General features: G+C 38.9%; 1 protein-coding gene across 1 annotated transcript; it reads left to right on the top strand.

Moving 5' to 3' along the window:
• The first annotated feature begins 1,169 nt into the window (after positions 1-1,169).
• On the top strand, positions 1,170-24,921 carry RAB12 (RAB12, member RAS oncogene family). Its single transcript, XM_056483664.1, has 6 exons — positions 1,170-1,596; positions 12,971-13,031; positions 20,666-20,804; positions 21,339-21,428; positions 22,304-22,408; positions 22,685-24,921. The coding sequence occupies exons 1-6, from the start codon at positions 1,353-1,355 to the stop codon at positions 22,796-22,798; spliced, it is 753 nt and encodes a 250-aa protein (XP_056339639.1). The 5' UTR covers positions 1,170-1,352; the 3' UTR covers positions 22,799-24,921.
• The last annotated feature ends 371 nt before the right edge of the window (positions 24,922-25,292 follow it).

Below are 25,292 nucleotides of genomic sequence, written 5' to 3' on the forward strand. Positions count from 1 at the left end.
GGCCAGGTTAGATGGAACTCTGAGTAACGAGGTCCAGTGAAAGTTGTCCCTGCCCATAGCAGTGAGACTGGAATTAGATGAACTTGAAGGTCCCTCCCAACCCAGGCCATTCTATGATTCTGCACCCTTTACTGCCAGCTGCGTCTGAAATATCTGTATTCTCTGAACTTGTCCTCAGAGCTTGGAGAGATAGACATTTCTTGAGGAAATGAGCAGCACTCATCCCGATCATTTTTCCCTCATATGAGTTATTACACTACTTCCTATACAGCCATATTTTCCTCTGCTTGGAATTTGAACGACTGAGCTGGCACAGGTGGTTGTTACAAAAAGGTCAGTGCCCAGGAGGAAGCAGGTACCAGGTTCAGAAATCTGACAGTGAAATCACTCCTGGATGACCCCAGACCCGTGTGTGCTGCCACACACAGGAGCCACCCAGGGCTGAGGTCTGCTTGATACCTGAAGGTAAATTTAGGTGGGACAAAAGCAGACAGTCACAAAATCGAGAATTACAGAACGGGTCATGTAGTAAGGTCCACAGTGGGTCCAACCTCCTGCTCAAGCAGCGTCATCCTGGAGCACAGCGCACGGGATTGTGTCCAGAGGGAATATCTCCGCATCCCTCTGGGCAACCTGCTCCACGGCACGGTCACTGCACTGTGAAAAAGTTCTTCCTTGTGTTCCGTGGAACTTTCTGTGCACCCGCTTCCCTCGCTGCCTCTTGTCCTATTTCTCGGCACCACGGAGATCTTCTTGGGTTCCCTCCCGAGGTATTTACACCCTCTCAGTCGTCTCTTCCTGAGGCACAACCAGCCCAGCTCCCTCGGCATTTCCTCGTAAGAGCAAAGCTCCAATCCGCCACCGAGGAGACGGAGACCCCGCCGTCCGGCAGAGGCAGCTCCCGCTGACCGAAGCACGATCTGGCCGGGCAGCGGAGCGCACCGCGGCCAGCCCAGGAGCGGCCCGGGCAGGCTGAGCCGCTGGGCCGCGCTCCTCACGCTGCTATCCGGGCGCTCAGCGGCTCGGCCGGGCCGGGCCGGGCCGGGCCGGGCCGGGCCGGGGCGGAGCTGCTCGGGCGGCGCTCCCGCCCCCGGCACTGCGGCGCGGCCCGGCCGCGGCTCCGGCGCGGCAGAGGGCGCTGCGCGGGCGGGCGCGGGCCTGGGCGCGCCGCTCCCGGCGGCGGCGGCGGCGGCGCAGTTCCCGTTCCTGTGGCTGTTCCCGTTCCCCTCGGGCAGGGCCGGGCGGCGGCCGCGTCTCGTCCTCGCTGCCCCCTCCTCCCCGTGCCTCGCAGTGGTCGGCGCCGGTGGCGGGGAGGGCGGGGAGGGAGCGCGGCGCCGCCGCATGCGTCGCTGATGGAGCCGGGCTCGGGGCTGCCGCAGCGCAGGGCGGGGGGCGGCGGGCTGGACCTCGGGGCGGGCTCGGCGGCGGGGTCGCCGGCGCTCTCGGGGGGGCAGTCCCGCCGCAGGAAGCAGCCGCCGCGCCCGGCCGACTTCAAGCTGCAGGTGATCATCATCGGGTCGCGGGGGGTGGGCAAGACCAGCCTCATGGAGCGATTCACCGACGACACCTTCTGCGAGGCCTGCAAGTCCACCGTGGGTAAGGGAGCGCGTCCCGTCCCGTCCCGTCCCGGGGGAGCGGGCGCTCCTCCCCCGGTGCAGCGCGGGGCTCGGTGCGGCGGCCGCCCTTCCCGGCCCCTGTCCCGCCTTCCCCCAGTGCGGCCCGCTCCCCCTGCCGCGCATTCCCTCCCGGACCCCGTCCCGCTCCGGCTGCGCGGCGGTCCCGTCCCCTTCCCGCCGGGGCTGCGGGCTTGGGCCCCCCGGGTGGGTTCCGCGGCCGTGGGAAACGCAGGGGCTTGTTTGGTGCCGGACTCGAGCAGCGCTTCTAGGGAAGATCGTGGATGTCCTGGTTACCTTTGCGAGTTCTGAGAAGCTGCTGGCTGTCCTGTTTCGGCCTTGCTAACGGCAGGCAGTGTAAAGAAAAAATTAGGCATGGTTGGTAAAGCAGGTTTTTGTGCTTAAGTCTTAGGTGTTGCGTGTAAGGAGACAGAAGTATTTCAGGAGTTGCAAAGTTGCAGTGTGTATTCTGTGTACTCTTCCAATGTATTATTCAACTACTCTTCCAGACCGCAGTCAGATTAACTCCAGATGGCTGCTATGGCTTCGTCAAGAACCCCTCTGTGATGTTAGATCCGAGGTTAATGTTTTGTTTCTTGAGAACACTGCGTGTTTAGCTCCTCATACAACTAACTAGAGAGCAAGCTCCTAGTTGTGTAGTGTGCTGTCTTATTCATGATTTAGTCATCTCTGAGAGACTCAGAGGTAATTTAATGCCTGCTGTGTTTTAATACACAAGTGTGTAAAGGGAGGAAAACAAGCTTGTTAGTCTGTGTTGTTATTAGAGTCCTATCCCTGGAGTTGAACTCTTGAGTATTGCAGCAAGGTGGTTGTTAAAGTCTGTGTCACTGGAAAATATATATGCCGAGCTTAATTGTAGCTTGGAATGTGAGGGAATTTATAACATCTGATGAAAAGTGATTGTATTGCCTTTTAGAAACTGAGAATGATCTTCCTGTAGCAAAATGATGCACAGTTACTCATACTTCTGTTTTAATGTGTGTTTTACCAGTTATTTCATTTTTTCCTAGGCTAAGAATCCAGATGTGGTAGTGCAGATTAACAGTGTTATATTGATAAGTTTTTTGGTTTGAAGTTGACAGCTTAACCTTGTAAAAGTTAGAAAGATGGTGATAGCATACCAGAGGTATTAATCCTCAAAGGATGAGTTGTAATGAAGAAATGTTGATGGCTTGTCTAGATGAACAGATTAATTGAATTGGTGGTACAACTAAAGTACAGTTAATTGAGGAATGTATTCTTTATAATTTCTCCAGGTCCAGACATTGATTTTAACTCTCCTTCATCTTCTTTAGGTTGACCCACATTAAGGGTTCCATAAAGTCTGGGCTGCTCTCTATAACTGAGGTTAATTTCCTGCTGTGAATCTTGGGAAGTGAGGGGAGGTGGTCTAGACCCCGGTCCAGACTTCCAGGCTGGTGCCTTTTGAACAAAACTGACTTCCTAAATAACTGAGACAGTGATTTAAGCAGAGAAGCTTCCTTATTTTAGGGAAGAAACAGGAAATAAGTAGTGATATGCTGCTAGACAGAAGGTTGTGTAATGTTTGTTTTACAAAATGTGCCAACATAAAGCAGCATAGGGAAATCATCTTGTGCCAAAATACACGTAGAAGAACTTGATAGTAATGGCATTCTTTCAAGGTCCTCAGACTAAACTTGAGAGCTGTTGAGATTCCTCCTGATCTTTTGACTGCTAAATAAAAGAGCTTTTCACAGTCAGCTCGTACTCTGACTTTTTTGCACTATAAAGTAAAAAAAAAAAAAAACAACCTGTGCTATTTGCATTTCATATAGATTGAAAATAACCCACATTCCAAAACAACCAGAGGTCAGCCTCTAATACAAAGTTGGAATCATAAAGCTCTTCTTTTGTTACCACTTAACTGCAGTGGCTTTCAAGAATTTGCAAGTGGAGAATGTGTTTTGAAACAGTGAAAAATGCTGTGACTGGTCCAGTTACGTAAACTGAATATACACCTTGATATTAAATTTGAAAAGGCCTTGTAACCAACCAAAAAACTGCATGTTGTTGTTTGTACCTTATATTAGCAAAAATGGAGTGTTAGAATACAAATTTACTTCCTTACCTTGATATTAATGGTCTCAACCTTGCTTTCATGCTTTTATACTAAAACCTGTGGACATATAGGACAAAAAGAACAACATTTAGTACCTTAAGCTTTTGTATGAAAGCAGAGGCTACTCAGAGGACTTCTCCGACAGTGGCAGAATTGCAGATTCCCAAAGACCCTTTCTGTCTCCTGTCCCTAAGAGCTGATGTTATTGTAACAGTGCCATGTTATTGTAAAGTGGAGCATTTCTGCAGGAAAGGGATGGTGTGGATTCAATTAAGAAAGATACAGTATTTAAATGCTAGTTTAAGAAGACTATGTCTCCAGATTGGTAAAGAAAATTCTGTAATGAAAACACATCAACATGTCTTCAGTCTCAGCTTAGATATGGAACTTATTTGAAAGTGTTCAAAAATAGCTTGGCAGGTTTCAACACATTATTCATAACAGCACACAATGTGCTGTTGATCTAAAATTCTTTTGATGTATTTATTTTGGGCATTAAATTAGTTCCATGGAATATTGTGTCTCCTTAAATCTGCTATTTACATAGCACTGAGAATACCCAATATGCTCAAATATTTACTGATATTTGAAAAATGTAAAATTGCTCTCTCCATGCCAGAGTCAAATCTACTGTCTTACTATAATGGAATAATAACTTATTCAGGGGTAATATTTGGATCATATTAGCTTTGTCAAGAAACATAAATACACTTTTTCTTTTAAAGTAAAATTTGATCTCCATTTATTATTTGTTGCCTTCATTATTCACACAAGAGCAGAATCCAAAGCTATCACTTGAAAATTTTCCAGACTTGACAATTAAAAAAAAATATGCACCAAATATGGTGTGAAGAAGAATGATCTTTCCAAGGGTAGTGCATAAATGCTCATTGCCACATTTTTAAGAAGATTAAAGCATGGGGGGGAAGAAACAGTGTTTGCCTCTGCTTCTTCCACCCCCTTATCCCACCTATACATCCTAATATACATCCTAATTCAGATCTCCATAGTCGTGATGTTAAATTTATATATTAATTTTTTTAAATGTTGCTGTCTCAACCTCTTTTTCATCAGAGTCCCTTTATTAAATACTCAGTGGCCTCTGCTCTCTTCCCAGCGTCTGTCCAGCTACTGCTCAGTTCATGGCTGTGTGTCCTACCTAATCCACCAATTCTTAGTTCATTCCCAGTCTCCCTGCTGTTTTTCTTCCGTGGCAGACCTACAGAATTCCTGTACTCAGCAGTATTTCCTGTCAATCTAATTTTTCTGCAGACATTACTCTTCTCTCGGGGTTTTATTATCTGAACCTGAGGTTCCTGCACTCCCAAATGTGAGGCCCTGCACTGACTCACCTCTTAGGATACTGATTGTCCTGGTTCCTCAAATCAAGTTGGGCTCCTCAGCTTTTCTTTTACATGCTGGCTCAGTATGTAAAGTCTCTTGAGACCTCGTCTTATCTTTCACCTCTTTTCCACCAGGTCCAAACTCATCCCAGGAAAGAGGTCTTGCCCTTGACAATGCCGGTGCAGTTCATGTGCATTGCTGGCTGTTTTAGCTGCTGTTCATAGGAAACCAAAGTATCACTTGTGGTAAACACTAAAGTTTCCTTCTGGCCTCATTTACAAGCAAAATAATAGAGGAGTTTGTAATGGGAAGGTTTGTTGCGGATCAAGATGGGAATTTAGTGATCTGGGCTAATTGTAACCTGAGGGATGCAGATCAGTGTCATGTAAATTCAAGACTCCTCTGACTTCACAGAAATGCTCTTTGCCCTTGTTTCACCTTCCTGTGAGGTAGTATGGAAGTTGGAAACTCCTGAGATTTACAGAGGTCCATAGCTTTTCTTTTCAAGTGGTATTTTTCCAATTATTTATTTTTAAAATACCCATGTCTGTGCAAAATTCTTAATGTCCATCAAATAAACAATAGCAGTAGTGGAAAATTTAGCCTTGTCTTCTATCAGAATGCTCTTAAGCAAGGCAACTTCTGTCTTTATATAGACATTTATATATGGTACACAAATATATAGCTATATACCTTTTTATCTGTATGTATGCATATGTTTGGGGTTTTTGTCACAGTTCAAACCTGTCTTCATTCTCTTAATCCTTAAAAAATGTGGGCTAACAGCACAAATGTTCAGTTTCATCCCCATAAGCTTGTCATATAACATAATGATTTTCACTTAAGACTGTCAGACTACTCGTTGTACTCTTTATGTCATTTTTCAGTTACTCCTCAATCTTTTTAGTTATCTAATCAGTATTCTCACATGCACTGTAAACATGGTATGTGGCTTACTAATAATTTGTTGTTTTTTCAGTAAGTCAAAACTGTGGCTTAAAAATTAATTTAGTAATTTGATGTAATCTGAGTCAACTAAAAGAACATTTCTTTATTTGATATACTTGTGTATGCCTGTGGGCTCTCTGACAAGTATAGTTAATTTTAATTTTTCCTTAAAGATTCCCCCCCTTCAATAAGGTGGCACTGAAAGCTTACTTGTTGTGGGGAGAGGGGAGAAAGAGTAGAAATAAATATTTCTTAGTTTACCACATCATGACAAAGTAACAGTAAAATGCTCTTGCTTTAATCAAGAAACAGCTCTTAACTGAACATGAGAAATTTCTGCTGTTTTATTAAAAAAAAAGGAAGTTTTGATGAGGGATGAGTAATTCTGTGAGAGTTGTGACTGTTGTTACTTTCGCATATCCAGGGTGTTAATACATCTGGTTTTATGTGTTGGCTTTTTGACTAGTGCAGAATAGTGTAAATAAACCATACCAATACCTTATTAATGGTGTGCTTCAGTTTCTTGCCAAACTATAAACAGAGAGAAGCAGGAGGCTGGAAACTCTCAGAGAAAAACACAAAACCTTAAGATAATTAGGGAGCATGTATGAACCTCCTTGTTTGTCTTTGGAGGTGCAAATTATGACAGAAGCCTGAGTCCCCTGGAAGCTGCCTTTTAACTTTAGGAGCAGTGTAGTCACATGTAATGGACAACATAGAGACTCCAGCAAGTGAAAACACCTGGCCAGTCATTGTATGCCCCAGATGTTTCAACTAAGTGTATTTTACAGCGTTTGGTATAGTCAGCAATGGTTTCCTATGCATAATCATTTGAATCCTCATAAGTGAACAAAACTGTCATTTAAAACAGGAAAAGGTAGGTAGATAATATAAATTATTAGGGTTTAGGAATAGGGTTTTGTGGAGATACAGGTATTTTAATTGGCAAGAGGTTACAAGGAAGAGTAAACTTGGAAGTTGAACTTCTGTTTTTTTCATTTGTGAACTAGATGTTAACTTCAGCTGATAGAAATATTCAGGCACTGGGTTATATCAACACTACAGGGCTGTCAGAGAGCCTTGTTGTCCCTAGTCAGGACATATATGAGAATACACAAATAAAACAACAGGCAGAGTGAAGAGGCCACTTGAATGGTGTCAAATGGGGAGTTAGGTTTGCAAGGAGAGTGGAATGCAGCTGTCAGGCTCAGTCTCTGCTGTGAACAGCTGAGCGTGTCATTAGCAAAGAGAAAAAAAAGAAAATAGGGCCATAGGATTCTCAGGGACTTCTGGAAATTGGTTAGCAGCACTTCTACAACTTATTTCTGCTGATATCCCAAGGAGAGGGAAACTTAATACCCAAAACAAAATGCTCATAGGTTCTGCCTTCTAAAAATCTGCATAGTGATAACCTTTCTTTTTCCATTCAGTCTTCCCTTCAGGCCAGGTAGCTGTTAACCAGTAGCTCAGTGTGTTTTTCTGTTTTATAATCAGAAGTTTGAGGATAAGTCTTGTTCATGAAGCCACAGAGAGACTTTATTCCTTCCAATCTCCTCTTCCACCTCATTCTGTTTCCCAGCATTTTGGTACATGCTTTGAACTTCGTATCCTAAATGGTGTCAGAAGCTTTGGTTTTCTTAGTCTAATGATTTTATAGTTAGTCCACAAGAATGTAAAGAAATGATAATTTCCTCCTTTCTCACTGAATTGGGAAGTACCAAGCATTTGAAAAGTTTAGAAGCTATATATTGGACATTTTTTTTAAAAAAAAATCACTTGACTACACCTTCAGCATTTAGTCACTGCATGTATATTACACAGAAAGAAAAGAAAATTGGTATCTGTTTTATTCTAGTCTGTAGCCCAGTTGCCAGTTGAGGTATGGGTACACTTTTATTTTAGGCAAGCAGTCTCAAATGTCTGCATGCTAATCGTTCTAGGATTACATGCTTGAAGCTCTGTGGGCAACGTACTTTACCTGCCTCTAAAGTAATCCCCAAATATACTTTAATCTCATTTAGCACTAAATGTTTCCAGATTTCTTCTTTGGAATTTTTAAATTTGTAACATGCAGTTTGAAAGAGGCATTTCCACTTCATTGTGTTTTAAAAATTGACTTCTTGCCCTAGAGTTTGATTAAAACAAGACAAAATGGTTTTGGGTATTTTTTCCGGGTAACAGTTTCTGTAACCTTTTCTTATCCTCCCTGTGTACTTTTTGTTTTTTATTGTGTCCTCATCTCAAGCAAGATGATAGAAATCAGAAGGCATGCTCTTGAGCATCTTTTCGCTGACTTTAGCATTTTTGGGATAGGTGTTTGTGTTACAAACCAGGACTAATAAAGATGGTTGTTACCTCAAAACTCATGTGACCTCAGTTATCAAATGTAGCAGAAGTAAGAATTTTTTTTGTGTAATGCTGTCAGATGTCCAAATTCAATAACCTGTCATAGTCTTCAAATTATATGTCTGTTTTAAGGGTTAATTGGCATATGACCTCTGAATTTTTAAATTGTGTTTCTTTAAGCATGGTCTGATTATCTTTCACTGATTGAATTACTTTGATGCAAATCACTAATAGGCCTCTGAAAATTGAATCCATTGGAATTGATTTTAGTTAGAGGGGTTTTTTTGTGCTCTAGTTGCATCTGTTTTCCCAGCTCTTCCATTAACTTTGTTGCTGGGTATCTTGTCCACTGAAAGGTCACTCTGTGTGCATTAAGCAAAACTGTTTCCACTTTCTTTTTCGGTCTCTTATGAAAGGAAATTAAAGGTTGCAAATTTAAACATAAAATGCATCCTAAGAAGTTTCTTTACTATTTTATTTCTGAACAAATACTTTTAGATTTAAAGGGATACAACTGGGTGCAGCCTATCTCAGTTTGTGATTTAGCAGATAGCCTCCAGTTCCTGTTTGGGGCGAGAAATTAATGTACTGTAGTCAGTTCTGGGCTAGGCTTCATTTTTGTAGGATTTCTGTCTCAAGTTTGGTTCATTGACAAAAGATGTCATCCTCAGTGACTTGCCTTATCTAGAACTTCATCAGTGTGCTTCTGTTTTGAGTCTCTGTTCTCTTTCTTTCAAGTCTTTTTAGTTTTGAAAGGAGTGCAGACAGGTTGGCTGTGTGTTTAATAGACTTTTAAACCCTTCTATCCTCGTAGCACTTTGTTTTTCCTGGGGAGGCATAGCTTCAGTTGAGCCCACGTTGTAATAGATGTTCTTTGCATGAAGTATGTTTTTCATCCAAAGTTCACGTGCTGCTAACAGTGATGGTGTCCATTAAATAAAATGTTCCAAATCTTTGACTTAACACACCAGCTTAGTGTTGCTGTCCTTAATTCCTTATTTGATATATATTTAGCCTGTGGGGAGAGGAGAGCCCCCTTGCAGATTTAAGTTGTAGGGAAAGTTCAATCAGTATGTTTCAAATGCTTAAATAAATGCAAAATCAGAAACCCAGACCTGAGGCTGAGATCTGTATTTGTGTGTCTTTTACATTAGTTCTTGGAGGATGTTTGTTTGGACTCCTGAAAAAGGCCTTTCCAGAAAAAAATTTTCAAGGGTAAAAATGTGACATCCAAAACACACACAATTTTAATCCTTAAAACCCATGAAAAGAGAGATGGTAATTTGGATTTACTTGTTGTCTGAGTGTAAGAATTTTGGAAAATTATTGATTTCCTGTTGTCCATGCAAACCTGATATATAGAGACAAGGCTGACTTTTTGATGGGAGGGGAGATTGTAATAAGCCTTTTGGTTCCCCTTACATCACTGTGACCTGGCAAATGGCATGCTTCAGTATGCTCATAAGCACATGCACTTCCTGGATTTCTTGGCATGTGTAAATTTTGTTATTCACTTGACAATAAATTAGCCAGCAGGCCTTTAAATGCAAGCTAGGTAGCATGCTAGCCACTGATAGTTTGCTGGTAAACTAGTCACAGCTAAAGAGAGCTTTTTTAAATCCTTTCTTTTTATAAGATATGTTATTCAGATTTAATGCAGTTGTCAACAGTAATTTTTGATTCTTCTGTTTTGTTGAACTGTATATAAAACCATGCCTGAGTAATTATATGGATAGCAAAACTTTTCATTTAGGTGTTTCCATTAACATATGTCAAGCTAAATAATTTCTTTCATTGGCCTTTTTCTTAACTCAATGCAATATTTGAAATTGAAATGGAAAACAAATTATTGTGTAGTTGTTTTAATTGAATTACTAATTTGTATGTAAAGTCGAAGCACTGGCTTTGGCAGTCTATGATGAAACATGCTAATGAAACCTGACAGGCTTAGGAATTTGTTTCTTCGTGTGCAAAAGGAAAGCTGCCAGATTTTTTCCTTCAGTATTGGCAGGCATGAAGCTTTTGGTATTGTGTTGATGCTTACAGAGCATTACTAATTATAAAAAGTAGTTGAGCAACCTTTGCAGAGTTCTGGCACTCTGTCTGACTTAAGTATTAAATGATTCAAATGATTCTGTAGATGATTCTGTCTGCTTTTCCAAAACTGTTACTTATTTGTATTATTCCTTGCAAAATTTCACAGTAGGGAAATATTTAATGGTGTGACTCTAAGATAACTAATAGAAGGATCTGCCTTTAAAGTAAGAAAGCTGTTGACATATTATTTGTTTTGAAACCATCTCTTTAATATTCAGGCTTTTTTCTACTTCATATTTTTCATATATTGCGTCTTCTAATCCCAGGAAGTCCCATGTTGAAAACATGGTTTATTACAACAGTTGGATTTTCTCTCCATAGTTAATTATTTCATTTTTAAAAATATAACAAGAGCTTTTTGTTTTTTTGGTTTGTGTAAGACAGCAGTGATTTGTATAAACAATTTCCATAAAAATATTTCTGTTTTTTAGTTACTGAAACTTAAACAAAATTCCTTTGGTTTAACACTTGGCTTGGGATCAGAGGTGATTTAGACTTTTTTCAACATCAGATGAATGGCAAATCGTAGTATGTCATGTATGGCAGAATGGCAGGGTTGGGGATTGGGATTGAGATGTCTGGGTAGTTATATTCAAACTTCCTTGAGGACAGGAGAGGTTTGAGGCAAGCAATTACAATTAATTAAGTAAAGTTACTATCTTGTAGAAAAAGTTGTTACTATTAAGACAATTGCATTTTATAGTTTAAATGCATTTATATAGAGAAAAGGCTTATAACAGTAGAAATGGATGTGTGTTTCTTTAAAAAATATCATTATTAGACTAGAACTACAATAATTCTCATTTCACACACTTTGGATACTAGAACATAGCTGGATAATTTCTCTTCTGCTTTTGCACTAAGCTGCTTTTCAGAAGCGTACAAAAAGATTTCTTGAAGTTAAGATTAAGAAATTCTTTGAAATTTTAATAATTTCAATATTTTTATCAATTTGCATATGAATACTTGAAAATTGCCATTAAAGTTTTAGACTATTTAGTACAAATCAGTTTAACACAATAACTCCTGAGGTTTGAAAGAAATACGTGTTTTTAAGTGAAGTACAGATATCATATGTTCTGAATCTCTCTCCAAGAACTGGTGATTAAGTGTGCTAGACATTATTAAGGACATGGGAAATGAGGACAAATGTCATGGTGTGATGACCATTACTTTTATCAATATGCTATATGCAACTGCAAGCTGTTAGAGGGGATATTTGTTTAGGAGAATGAAGATCAGTGATCCTTCCATTTTTTTAATCTGGCTGAACAATGTCCACCTGCTCTGCAAACTAAAAATATGGACATAATTGCCAGGTTCAGTTCCTTCTGTCAAAGTTAAATTCAGTCTCAATTCTTAATATCAGCAGGGACACTCAGCTTTCAGCAAGGGTAGTCTTTGGGAAAATGTGTAATTTTTGTTAGAAGAAGTAAAAACTATTTTTCCTATTCAGTTTCATCCCTGTTCTTAGTTTACAATTGCACATGAAATAGCAAAAGTGTTTCCAACACATGCATCTACGTTTCTGTGTGAGTTTTAAGTGTAAAGGTCTGAACCTTGTTCTCATGTCTATTTTTATTTCTTCCTTTTTGATTTAGCTCTGTTAGGAGGGATGATGTGTAGAAGGAAGAACTGAAGCAAAAACCTTCATACAAATGTATCCTAAAATGAACAGGTTCACAATCTACAAATCTTTCATATTCTAGGACATTTATTCCCTGATACATTTTTGTAGTTAAGGTGGTAATCTTTTGTGTCTAGGTATTGTTTGACCACAATGTCTTATGTGTTGCTAGCCAGCATAATTTTTTTAATGGAAGTTAAATCTTTCTGTATAACAAAGTATTTATGGTTCTATCTTTGATATTTAGCATGCATTCAAAATGTGACTGGAGTTTTGAGATGATGAATAAAAGTACCATATAGGTATAAAACAAATTTTAAAAGTCAAATACTCTCTTTGAATAGAAGAAGTTTGCTAGTAAATATTTGCAGGACTTAACAATGACAGTCTTGACAAACTTCCTCATAAACCAACCTCAATTCCAGCACTTTGCTACAGCACTTTGCAGATGCTAAGCATCCCTCCTGGAAGCCAGACCTATATTGTTCCTGCTTCACAAACAGCAAAACTGATGTGGAGGGATTGGTTCTGCTCCATGCCTCCAGGGCATCTGTGCCAGTTGGAAGTAGAACAGGCTTGTCCTTGACAGTCGAGGTGAATAGGAGAGAAACAGTCATACTATGCCTGTTGTTTCACTGTTGTGTTGGGTTTACCTGCTGCTGGAAATTTTGCACAAAGTGGAAGGTTTATGTTGTGATGCTGCCAAATTGGATGGCTCACAGGCTATATAGTGGTTGTCAAAGCCCCATGATGTTCCTGAGTTGACTGTAGTGCTGCTTGTTCAGACTGTTACAAGTTGATCTAAAAAATAAAAAGTATCAAAAAATAATAATTACACCCTCATTACTTTTGCTTCTTATTCCTCCTTTTCTGTTTACTGTATTTTATTTATAGGTGTTGATTTTAAAATCAAAACAGTAGAGCTAAGAGGAAAGAAAATTAGATTACAAATCTGGTAAGTAAAACAAACATGCAACCAGCAGTATGTTTTAATTTTTATGTTCTAGCATGAATTAATATGCTTGTCTAATACTACTATTAACTGTTATAAGCTGGTTTAGCTCTTACCCTATTGCTTCTCTCCTCCATTCCCACAAGACTTAAACAAAACCAAATAGCTCTTAGATTTTTGTAAGGGTAAAGGAGGAGAAGGAGAGATAAAGTTAGAAGTAGGGCATGAATGTAATTACTGAAATATTAATGCATCACAGAGGCCTTGAGCCCCTTTTCCTCGAAGAATGACATCACCTACACAAGAAATAGAAGTTCTATAAGCAACAAAAGTTGACTGTATTAAATAGACACTAGAGAAAGTATATTTTGTTTTCTTTATTTTTCTGGACTGATTAAAACTGACCTTCATTGTAACAACAATTATAAAGCAAACTGTGAAGTATTTTCTGAACTGTTTTTTTAAAACTTGGTATAGGCTGTTTCTTTGACACTGTTTTTAAGTAACTTCAAAGTGAAGGGCATTCAAGACTTAAGTAAATCATATCCACTCTAAACAGCATGGAAAAATAAATCAATCCCATGCAAATAAGACTATACCTTTACTGGTACTGATGTCCTACTACAGAAAGCTCAAAGGCTGAGCTAAACTCTTCCTTTTTGGAGTAGGCTACATGATTTCTGGTAATGGTTCTCCATTTTAGTGATTAATACTATTTTTATTGTTTAGAAATTATTGAGCTAACACTTTTGTTTTGCAGAGTAGTACAATACATAAACATAATTATGAGAGAATAAACCAGCTATGTTCTATACATTAATCTTACATACTACTATGTAGAAACTTAGCTTTGGTTTATTAACAGTGTGTGATGTATAATTGGCCTTGCAGTTGAACTGTTTAAACTGCTAACAATCCATGGGTGGGGAAGCTCTAAATATTCTCTTTTTTTACACTTTTAGGATATTCTGGTAGTTTTTCATTCTTAACTACATGGATGCAGTGAATTCAGTTTACTAACTCCTCTTGGCAGGTCACCATCAAATCTGTCTGTCACACCATGTGTCTGTCTTGCTTCCCTCTGAGTTAACTGCTGCTTCATCTTTGGTCTCATCTGTCACCTAACACTTGAATGTTAGTGGCATGTCTTCATTCATCTGTCCCTGTTTGGAAACCTATGACCACAAGACTGGCAGTTGAGCCAGCAATTGTTAGCCAGGGTCTGCTGGAGCTGACAGAGGTAACAAAAAATTTTGATGTGAAGATGCTAATGTATGCCTAATGTGCATTACTGTGAAATGTGCTAAGCTTATAAAAATTTCTCATGTTAAATAAATATATTATAAGAGTGAAGTTTTTTGGAAAAGAAGTGTTTAAACCATTATTTTCCACATATTGAGAATATGCTAGTATGATATAGGAAACTTTAAAAAATGAATTTAAAAGTTGATATGTTCCTAAGATGTGATGATTGCTTCTCTGGGAAGCCTTACTAAAATGGCAAGGAAAGCACAATGTAAAGAGATAATATTTTAAAATATGATAAAATTCATGAACCTGATATGTTGCTCCTAAGTGTCACTTTCTCTCCAACAGTGCCTGTTAAAATTTTGTTCTTATACTTGATCTTTAAAACTGCCTTGGCATACATCCAGTTTTTTTAGAAAATCAATTAGATAAGCACAACTTTTGCTAATTCATTCTGAATTCTGTTGTGTATGTTGTTGGCCCTATCTACAAACTCTTACTATCACACAATCATTTATGTTTAAAAAGACCCTTAAGATCAGCAAGTCCAACCATTAACCCAGTGCTGCTAAGTCCACCAGTAAACCCTGTCCCCAAGGGTCATGTCTGCATATCTTTACAGGGTCATGTCTGCATGTCTTTTAAGGTGCTCAGCCTGTGTCAGTGCTTGACAGTCCTTTTGGACTAATAGCCAATCTAAAGCTCCCCTAGTAGAACTCGGGGCTGTCACCTGTACTTGGGAGAAGAGACCAACCCTCACCTGGCTACAGCCACCTTTTAGGGAGTTGTAGAGAGTGACAAGGTCTCCCCTGAGCCTCCTCTTCTCCAGGCTGAACAACCTCAGTCCTTATGATACCTCCAGTTGTTGGATTGAAGAGGAAAGCAATTTACCAAGTCAAACACTTGGAAGTTTAGAAATGCAGACTTCAATTGCATGGCTGAGCATAAGTCAGTCTCCCTTCTTACCTACACAGTGATGGAATTTAGGCTGCCTCATACTTCCTGGTAGTGCTAAATACATTGACTGCATTAACTTTACCTAAAAAGACCTGTTTATTCAGTGAACAGGTAATTTCTGAAGTTTATGCTTATCTGTTTTCTTAAAATGACTGAAGTTACGTTTCAAAGCATGAAATTTTGCTTATTTTTTTCTAGTAATCTGATGATTCTTTTTCCACAGTCAAACAAGAATGGTTTTTAAAAAGTTTACTTTGGTATTTTTATGGTCACTTGACCTGTCTCTCCCCTGAGCACTATCAGCAAAGTGTTTTCCACAAAGCTCCTCCACTCAAGTTTATCAGAAGATACATTACAACAGTACAGTGTTGAATATTTCAAGAGATTAAGTGTGCAAGACGTCCTTTTGAAAGCAGCTTTCACACCTGCTGCTATTAGGAGAGTAGAACACAAAAGTACTTGTCTCCTGTGTCCCTTCCATTATGGGGAACTGTGCCCTGAGGATCACAGAGGTGTGTCTGTTCTCACCTCTAGCTTCCCTGCTTCCCCTACTTCCCTGACTTCCAGTCAGGAAAAAACCTTCTACTCCTTAGATTATGCAATGACAGAGAACAGAGAGTAGTATCCACCTTTTCTGTGCCACCTGGAATGGTTAGTATCCCCTTGTGTTGCCAGAAGTGGTAGGATACAGTAAATCAGCTTCTGCCCTGCAGTTCTAGGCAGACACAAGCTCCTGTGTCCTGTGAGAAGGAATACCTGCATGTAGCTCAAGTCAGGAGGTAGAGTAACCAGAACTACTGGATAGTGCAAGTGTCCAGGTAAATCCAAGCATCTGTGAGTCAGTGTTTCTTCAAAGCTGGAAAACTGGATCAAATAATAGGAACTCCTCACTGATGCTTTGAAGCAGGACAGGAAGGTGTGCCCCCTCAGCTGAGTAATCTGGGCAGTCTCTGACACAAGCAGCTGACACAGTCACTTCCAGCTCCCCCTCTGAAAGGAAAGACCTGCCTGTGGGAAGCAGTGCTGCCCTGCCACTGCTCCCAGTTCCTTGCTGGGTGGCCAGGGGAGCTCTCTGATACCTCTGCAGGTTTAATGGTGAAGGTAGCCAGCGACCTGGGAACAAAACTAGCTTGATTTGCTCCTGGAGGTGTTTTAAACCAGTGCATTCTCATAAAAAATTCACATTCTGCCTGCTCTGTTTTCTAGGAGACAGTTGTCTTGGAAAGTCCCTGTTCTAGAATATATAAGAAAGTAATTTCTTTGGTTCAGTACCTTTGAAATAAATTATTTATAGAATAAAAGATCTTAAATGTATTTGTGGTTTGTGTGAGGAAAAAAATCTGTTTAACAGATAGAATTAACTTCTAAAATGACTTTAAAGCATTTTTTAAAATATTGCCTATAAATTCCATAGAAGCATAGAGCATGTGAAAGTGTTAAATTAGTGTTGTTTTTGCATAAGTTTCAAAATATTTTCACTTCTATTGCCACTTTACATCACTACTCATAAAAAATTAATTTAACTAGAGAGCTAGAGACAGTTTTGAGTCTGTCCATGTGTTTGTTTCAACTGGTTTAGGTAGACACAGGGAACATTTATGTAAAAGAGAAATTATCCAAAGATATTTTAATTAAGATTAACTGTATTTGTATTGTGTTTTATGCAGTCTGCCATAGAACATGACAAGTCAACACTTGAAAATGGGCTTTGTGTGATTTTTTTATTTGCTTTTGTTTGTTGTAATGTATGTTTGTATTTTTGGTACAATGTCTAGTTTCTGTTTGGGAAGCAGAAAACAGTCAAGCAGTTGGAGTCTCTAATTGTATATTATAGCTGGTTGAGGAGTCATACACTGTATGTTTCTGATTACAAATTAGTGCTTTTCATTTAGAAAACTTTCTTGGAAAAAAAAAATCAGCAGAAGAAAAACTTCTTTTATTGTTAAGAAAAATAATCTGATGGGGTTTTTTCAGTTATGCCAAGTCATTGTATAAGTTATAGTAACTTATTTGAACTTCTGGAGTTTAATTTAATTGGAATTAAATTGAACTGACTGCTGCTATTGTGTTGATTCTGCCAGCAGCAAATAAAGAACTAGTAGCACTTAGTATCACTCATGAAAGTCATGAAGTTGTATACTGTTAGCCCAGTTAAACAGTGGCCATCTCCCAGCTTTTCACTAGTGCCTCAATAGCTATCCTTACTAAAATGTTCCAGCTGCAGGCATGCACTACAACCATGAGAATAGTATAGCAAGAATAATTGCTCCAGCCCTGCATGTTAGAAGAAGGCATTTGAAGTTGGATGTGCTTTTAATGTTAGCTCTGCATTGGGGGTTGTCATTCTTTCCTCAACACTGGAAGAATTTGCTGGAAGAATTTTCATGAAAAATATAATGGCATATAGTAGAAGACGAGATCTTCCATGCTAAAGATCAGCTTGATACTCAAACTGAAGTTTGCTTAGGTAGCTGGGGTTGCATTTTAAACTTACTTATTGCAGAAATAGTTTTCCAACTTTCACCTTATAGTTTGAAGACTAATAAAATGTAAGGGTAATGTTAGAGACAACAAATTCAGCTTATTTTCTTCCACTGTTCAAAGGAAATAAGGGTTAGAATATCATGCTCACAATCAGAAACCTGCTGACTGGTTTGATTTCCACCTGCTGCAGGAGGAGAGGTGAAATGTGGGGGTGTCAGTGACTTCAAGCAAAGCAAAGAAAGTCTGTCATAATCCAGTGTAATGGGCGTGACTCAGGTGACAGTCAGTGGTCATCTGGCCATTTATTATGGGTAGTGGATAGCCAGGCTGGCCACAGTGTGTGGTGTGTCCCAAACAGCCAGCAAGGCGACTGCAGGTTGTGTGACATTTGGGTGAAGGACCTACACAAATGGGAGCACAGGGTGCAGCAGCTTAGGAATGCTGTAAACTTTTAAAGAGCGTTGTGGAGAGAGGAGAAGCTGATAGTACCAGGTGGACTTGTTGCACTCAGCAGGCTAGGAAATGTGGGGTTGGAGATAGCTGGAGTAGGAGTTTTGTAATGTTCTCTTCATGGCCTACTTATCCAGTGCACTGATGATGACTGCCTTCAGGGAGGGTAGTTGAACATAAGTGTTTGTTCCTCCTCTGGTTTTATAATTTATGTACTCAGTGATCTGGTGCCTTGTGATGGAATTGCTAGAGGTCCTTAGCACTCAGCTGAAGGCACAGACAGCTGACTCTGAAATACCCTCTTTATTTCTGTTTTCCACTAGGGGCACAGAAAAGAGGGAAAAGACTGGCCAGCAAAACAAACTGACAGACAAACAAAACCAAAAAACTACTTTTCCCATTACTCTGAAAATAAAGATAGAATTGATTTATTCTCCCACATGAGATATGCTGTTCCACCTGCCATGTAGTTATCTGTGCTCAGAATGATGGAACTAGAGTCTCCCATCCCTAATACACTTTTATCAATAGGCTGCATTAGCAACAGGTGGCTGGGGCTGCTCTGTGAGTTCATAATTCTGACAGTTCTGTTCATAAGCACTAGAGCAATGTTATCCATATGTGGAAAATCAACGGTTCATACTAAAATTACTAAATTTTTAACAAACTGAACATCCAAAGAACCTTCCAAAAAATGAATCTGACTGTAGCAAAGAAGTAATGGAAAAGAATATAGAGTTGCTTGCTCTAAGTAATGTTATCTATGTATAATTTCAGCTGCCAGAACTTGTACTGCTTTACAAAAAATGCCTCATTAGTGATAAGAAAACAACCAATTAACCATCTTAAACTGGTCTTCATTATTGCTGGTGCTAGACCTTATTGAAATAGACTAGCTATTTTCATTTTCTGTAGGGTCCCAGAGGCTAATATGAATGTCATTTGGAAGTTCTGAGAGTGGGATTTGAATAAAAATAAAATAAAATAAAAATGGATGCAATAGGAATTGTTCTCTTCTGCCCCATGTTGCAGTGTCATTGGTTTGCAGTGAAGTATATTTTCCCACAGGCTGTGAAGCAGAGGTTCCAAACCTTTTTCTAGTGGACACTGCTTTACTTTGTAAAATCACTAGCAAATATTTGTTGCTATCAAGTACACTTTTGGCAATTTCAGGGGCAAATTAAATACTTCACTTCGAAACTTGCTTGAAATTCCTAAAGATTTTATGCAGATTAAGATAGATTTATGGTAGTTATTCTACTGCTTGTTGTGCATAGAACTTTAAAGGGATTAAATCTTCAAGGACAATCAATGTGGCATTTTGTGAACATGACCTTTTTTTTTTTTTGGTAACAGCCGTTTCAGGTCTCCATTGTTAATCTCATTCCCAAGTTCATTCTCCTCCTTTTGTCTAAAATGTGACTGTTGAAGAGGATTAATTTTGAACTTTTGAGTCTTAACACACATGCACACAATTTTCCTCACTTCGCTCTTAATTTTGATCCATGTTTTGACTTGTTCTAACAGTGAAATTTCAAAATTATCCATTGATTTTGGGGGCTGAACTCAAGCAGCAAATGCTTGATCACTTTGGAGCACCATATAAACTACTTTCCAGTTGAGATGCCAGTCACATTTTAAGACTTAGGATATGCACCAGCTGTTTTTTTAGTATAACTGCCAAAAATCTTCCCTGGGCAGGCTTGATGATGCGATTAAAAGCAGTTCAAAAGTTTTCACGGTTCAGTAAAAAATAACTCTTCTGTCTCATCTACTTTGGAACAGAAGCCATAGCTAGTGTGGGTGACTTAGTGTCATTGCTGGAAGTTGGTGTCCAGAATGCACCCTGTGCTGACAGTGAGCATGGCAATGTTACTTGCACACCTCAGATAAAGTAGATGTAAGTGTGAAAGCCAGGTATCTAGTGCAAGAGTTGTACCACTTAGTGATTGCTCACTCTTTCCACTCACTTCTGTGCCAGTAGGTTTTGCAGTGATTTTAGAACCATGGTTGAATTGCTGTGGTTGGTCCAAAAAGAATCTGAAAGCTCAAATAATAATGATCAGTGCATTGCTCATTTTATATTTGGGTCTGTGGATGTGTTTAATAAGCATGTATCTTTTTTTTTTTTTTTTTTTCATTTTTTCAGGGCTGTTAAAAAACCCAACCAAAAGTCCACAAAACAACCAACAGACCCCAATAACACAAAACCAGCTATATCTCCTGGTACATTTTAATTGGATAGCTTCACTCTCAGACACATGTAGAAATGTTTGGTGGTCTTCCTTCATGATGTTAGTATGGGATAACTAGTTTTAATATGAACACTTTTTATGATGGAAAGTTCTGCTCCATTTTTTTTTCTGAAATTCTTGCATATGAAAGGAAATGTAGTGTCTTTAATGAATGTGGGAGTGTTATTATTAAAATGTAAACAGTTATTCTGTACTTTACAAATTGGTGAAATATTTGTGCCACTGTTTGCTGCTGCTTCTTAGGGACACAGCAGGTCAGGAGAGATTCAACAGCATTACCTCAGCTTATTACAGAAGTGCCAAGGGAATTATTTTGGTGTATGATATCACCAAGAAGGAAACATTTGACGATTTACCAAAATGGATGAAAATGATTGATAAGGTATGCCTTAAGTATTTTCTTTTTACATACTCTTTTTTTTTTAACAAGGATTTTTTTTTCCCCTCAAAGAAATGTACAGCATCTGTACAACATTTAGAACTAATAAACTACTGTCAGCTAATTTTCACTGATTACTTTTAGCCAGGATTTAGCATTGATGTAGTTTTGTTACAAAATGGTTGTCCATTCCTGCTTTCTTGAACTAGAATTGTCCCAGTTAGAAGTGTCAGTGAAAATCTGTAACATTGCTCATTTACCTTTGCAGTGGAGGGAGGGGGGTTTGTTTCCTGTCTGTGAAATAAGGTCATTGTGTTCATTCTTAGATAAACTAGAGCAGCTAGCTCTCAAGTCACATTTTAAAAATTGAATTTAAAAATTGAAAATTTTTAAGATAATGTTTGGGAAGAACTTTACCTATAAACTTCGTCAGTGTGGTTCCTTTCTTAGTAGTGGAATTGCCCTTTTTTGTATTGTGTTTGCATTACAAAATCTTATGTTTCTAGGTTTAGTTAATTAGAACTGTTCTAATTGCAGTATGCTTCAGAAGATGCAGAGCTTCTGTTAGTTGGAAATAAACTGGACTGTGAAGTTGATCGAGAGATTACTCGGCAGCAGGGGGAGAAGGTAAGGACAGATCTAGAGGCAAAGCTGTTGTTGCCTTGCTGCGATGGTCTGTGGCTACTCTTGTTCAGACTGTTGGATGCAGGGAGCATATTGAGAGTGGTGATGGTCTCTCAAAATCCATATGGTGATTATTTGTGTACCATGTGCAGTTATAAGTGTTCCTGCTGGAGTGGTGTGTCTTCTGTCTAAAGAAAGAGTAAGCTACAAGTCAGCTTACACTGTACACAGTAGTGTAGGGAGTACTCCTTTTTGGAAAGGGGACATAGTGAAGACTTGAAGCACAAATGGAGATCTCTACTTAGGAAATCTTTGTGGGCAACAGCCCTGCCTGGTTACTTGGCTCACCTGTGTTTTCACATTCCTTTTGTTCTCTTGCAACCCCAAAAGTGTTAAGGAACCTGGCAAGAGAGTGTGTTTGTTGTAGTGTGATACTCAGCACCATCTTGACCAGAACAATGTAGGGGCATACACAAACATTTGGAAGTGAAGGCTTATTCCAGACTTTTGGAGTCAAGGCTAATTTTTGCATCTGTACTTCCCTTTTCTACATTTTGAATAATAGAGATTAGCTGTTCTGACAAGTTCTTCCTTTTTGGCAGTCTGCAGCAATATGTGTCAACTGAATACATGAATTAAGTCTGGAAAAATGCAGAGCACTTCTCCAATAAACCTATTTTAAGCAAAAATTAGCTATATGTTGCAAAATTTCTTGTACCATGAAGATTCAGGATTATTAATTGAATTAGACTTCCATCACAGATTTGGGGAAAGTTGTGTTTGGGGTTTTTTTTAAGGTTTTATTAGGAGGATATATTTGCTATCTATGGCTGTTTGCACATATCCTCATGGAATTATTTTATTTTCTTTCCCATCAGTTTGCACAGCAAATAACTGGGATGCGGTTCTGTGAAGCAAGTGCCAAGGATAATTTTAATGTGGATGAAATATTTCTAAAACTTGTTGATGACATTCTGAAAAAGGTAAAATACTCAGTTGGTAGTATTCCTCTGGTCACACAAATAGTCAGTGTTTAAATAATGACTGCACATGCTTGGGAGGACAGAGAGCAAGTGCAGATTGTTAGGTGAAATTTTTGGATAATGCATGGTGGGCATGATGCAGTTCATGGACTGCTTACCACTGCATTTCACTAATAAGAAGACCCTGAAATTGAAGCTTTGGCTATCAGTGGACTCTTGAAATGATTTCTTTCTATGCAGATGACTGTTTACAGGTGATTTTTTTTTTTCTTTAAGATGCCACTGGATGTTATAAGAAATGAGTTGTCCAACAGTATCCTGTCCCTGCAGCCAGAGCCAGAAATCCCACCAGAACTGCCTCCTCCAAGGCCACATGTCCGTTGCTGTTGACTTGTTACTTCCTCCAGAGTGAAAAGTATGAGCAGGAGGGTAAAGAAAGTATCTGTACTACTCTGCACTACAATCATTTGGCAGTTTCTCGTTGCACTTTGTTATTCGAGTCAGAGCTACACACTAACTTGTAAATATGCAAATATGCAATCCTATGTAGGATTCAACTATAACATTTAATTATTACCCCTCTCCCTCACAATGATGTTTCATTCATTGCCCCAGTGTTATAAATACTGTACAGTCGGTGGGGGTTTGCCACACATCCAGTTGAGGAGGAGGAGAAATTAAATCTATACCTATTCTTGACATAAATGTTGTAATAGTTCTTTGTTATTATAAACAGGCAGGCAGAAGCTCTTCTGGTATGAAGATAAGTATATGGTGCTTTGCTAACTATTTTAAAGACAAATTTTTTAAAAACAGAGGACTTTATGTACAAAGCTTCCATAATCAGCATTATGTTTCCTTTTAATGTAGTGAAAACATTTTTGGCTGTAGCATCCTCTGCTGACTGGACTTATTGAAAAGCTAAGTTTAATTTTTGGCAGTCTTTTATTTATTTTGTTTAATGCTGCACCCTTTCTTTGTGTACTGAGACATCACACCTGGTGCAGATCTAAGATTGCACTTTGAAAAAGCATATATGATTTTCTGCATAAACATAAATTTGGTTACAAGAATCATTAAGTTTCAATAAAAGAATGGAGGTATATCAAGCTCTAAAAGAAGATATAAAAAAGCAGTGCTGCTGTCCTAGACAAATTCTTGAGAAAAAAAAATAAAAATAAGATGATACATTTTCCTGTGTTAGGGAATATATATATGTGTATTTTTGTCTGGACATCTGTAGGGATGGGGGAAGGGAACCTAAGGTAAAATTATTTTCTTTCCTAATGGTGGAAATTATTCCCATCAAGCAAATACTGTGTTAGGATTTTGTCTGATAATGAACTTGTGAATTATATCTTTGGTATATCTTTTATTAAATGCACTGTTTAGTTTAGCTGTGGTAAATCAGTAGATACATATTTGAATAACTTGGTGTGTCCTGAATGTTGTGGTATTGAAAAACATTGTGGTCTTTCTAAACTAATGAAGTGCAAATAAAATTTTGTATTTATGAATGACAGTGGAACTGCACCTGTTATTAGAATGGCAAGTATCAAGTGATGGGTAAAAGGTAGAATCTGGAATATGGAACAACACTTGTGTTAATTTTTTATGATTTAATTTTCTGTTTGACAGTTCCTTTAGGTGTAGTTGGAAGAGCAGCAGACATTAGTTCACCTTGGTCACTGCTCTGTTGGGAGAGCTGCTGATGACCTGGCCCAGCTGATATCTTCAAATAGCATGTGACTGCTTGTCATGCTGTCTTAGCAGGTGGTCACCAGACTATTAATTACACTGACAACACAAGTATAAACCAGTCTTTTTCACACTACAGCTTCTCTACTTTGCATTCTCTGGTGCTGGAACCCATTTTGTCACTTTTGCCACTCTTCTAGCCAGAATACTGGCACTGAACAGTAAAGTATACCACTGACTTAAACAGCTTCTCCCTGTTTTATGGGAGAAAAAAAGACACAACAAACTGTTAACACACACACACACAAAAAGAAAAAAAAAAAAAAAAGCCCTCATTTCACTGAATAAGCTCTGACATTCTGAATTCAATGCCATGCAGGCCTGTAGCACACCTGAATTTCTACTGACAAATTGAGGAAAGCATGGTTGATATTTGTGCTTATGTCTTCTGCCACCTTGTGCCTAAACAGTTTGCTTTTTTAAATAGTAAACTTACAGTTTACTATCCTGTTGGTAAGATAAAATGAATTTCTTAAGCACTTCTAGGAGTTCAGATGATACTGTGGGCAATAGCAAGGAAGGAAAAATTATGGAAAGAGGGTTTTAACTTGACAACCATTTTATTTTAGCTGATATGTTTTTATTTGTACTTAGAAATTTGTGGTTTTTTTCCTGCAGTTTTGAATTTAATAAAAATTAAGAAATTTGACTTAGATAAACCTTCTTTTTGTAATTCTGTGCTGTTTGTATATAGGCAGATTGGGATCTCAGTCTCTTGTACCAAAAATTAAAAATTATTGCATTTAAGAAGGACATATTTATTTGAGTGCTTGAATGTGTTTTATTATTCATTGGAAATCATAAGATTTTCAGGAAACCTGTTTGCTTTTCATCCATTATATTATGAAGAGGGTTTTGTCTCCTGATTTTATCTCTACAGCTTTTATATGAATCAAAACCAGTTTATTTATGCCCTAGCTCCACCCAGCAGGCATTAGTGATGTGGTGAGGGGAGGGGGAAAACCAGTTATTCATGCTGCTCCCTTGTCTCATATGGAAGTTCTCGTATGGAAGTCAGCTCAACCTCTGTTAGAATCTAATGATGGACTATTTGAATGGCACAACCATTGAGGATCACAGGATGGAAAAAAAAAAAAAGGAAGATGAGCACTGACACATCTGTGTT

The sequence above is a fragment of the Oenanthe melanoleuca genome, chromosome 2 (assembly GCF_029582105.1).
Source record: "Oenanthe melanoleuca isolate GR-GAL-2019-014 chromosome 2, OMel1.0, whole genome shotgun sequence".
Classification (NCBI taxonomy): domain Eukaryota; kingdom Metazoa; phylum Chordata; class Aves; order Passeriformes; family Muscicapidae; genus Oenanthe; species Oenanthe melanoleuca.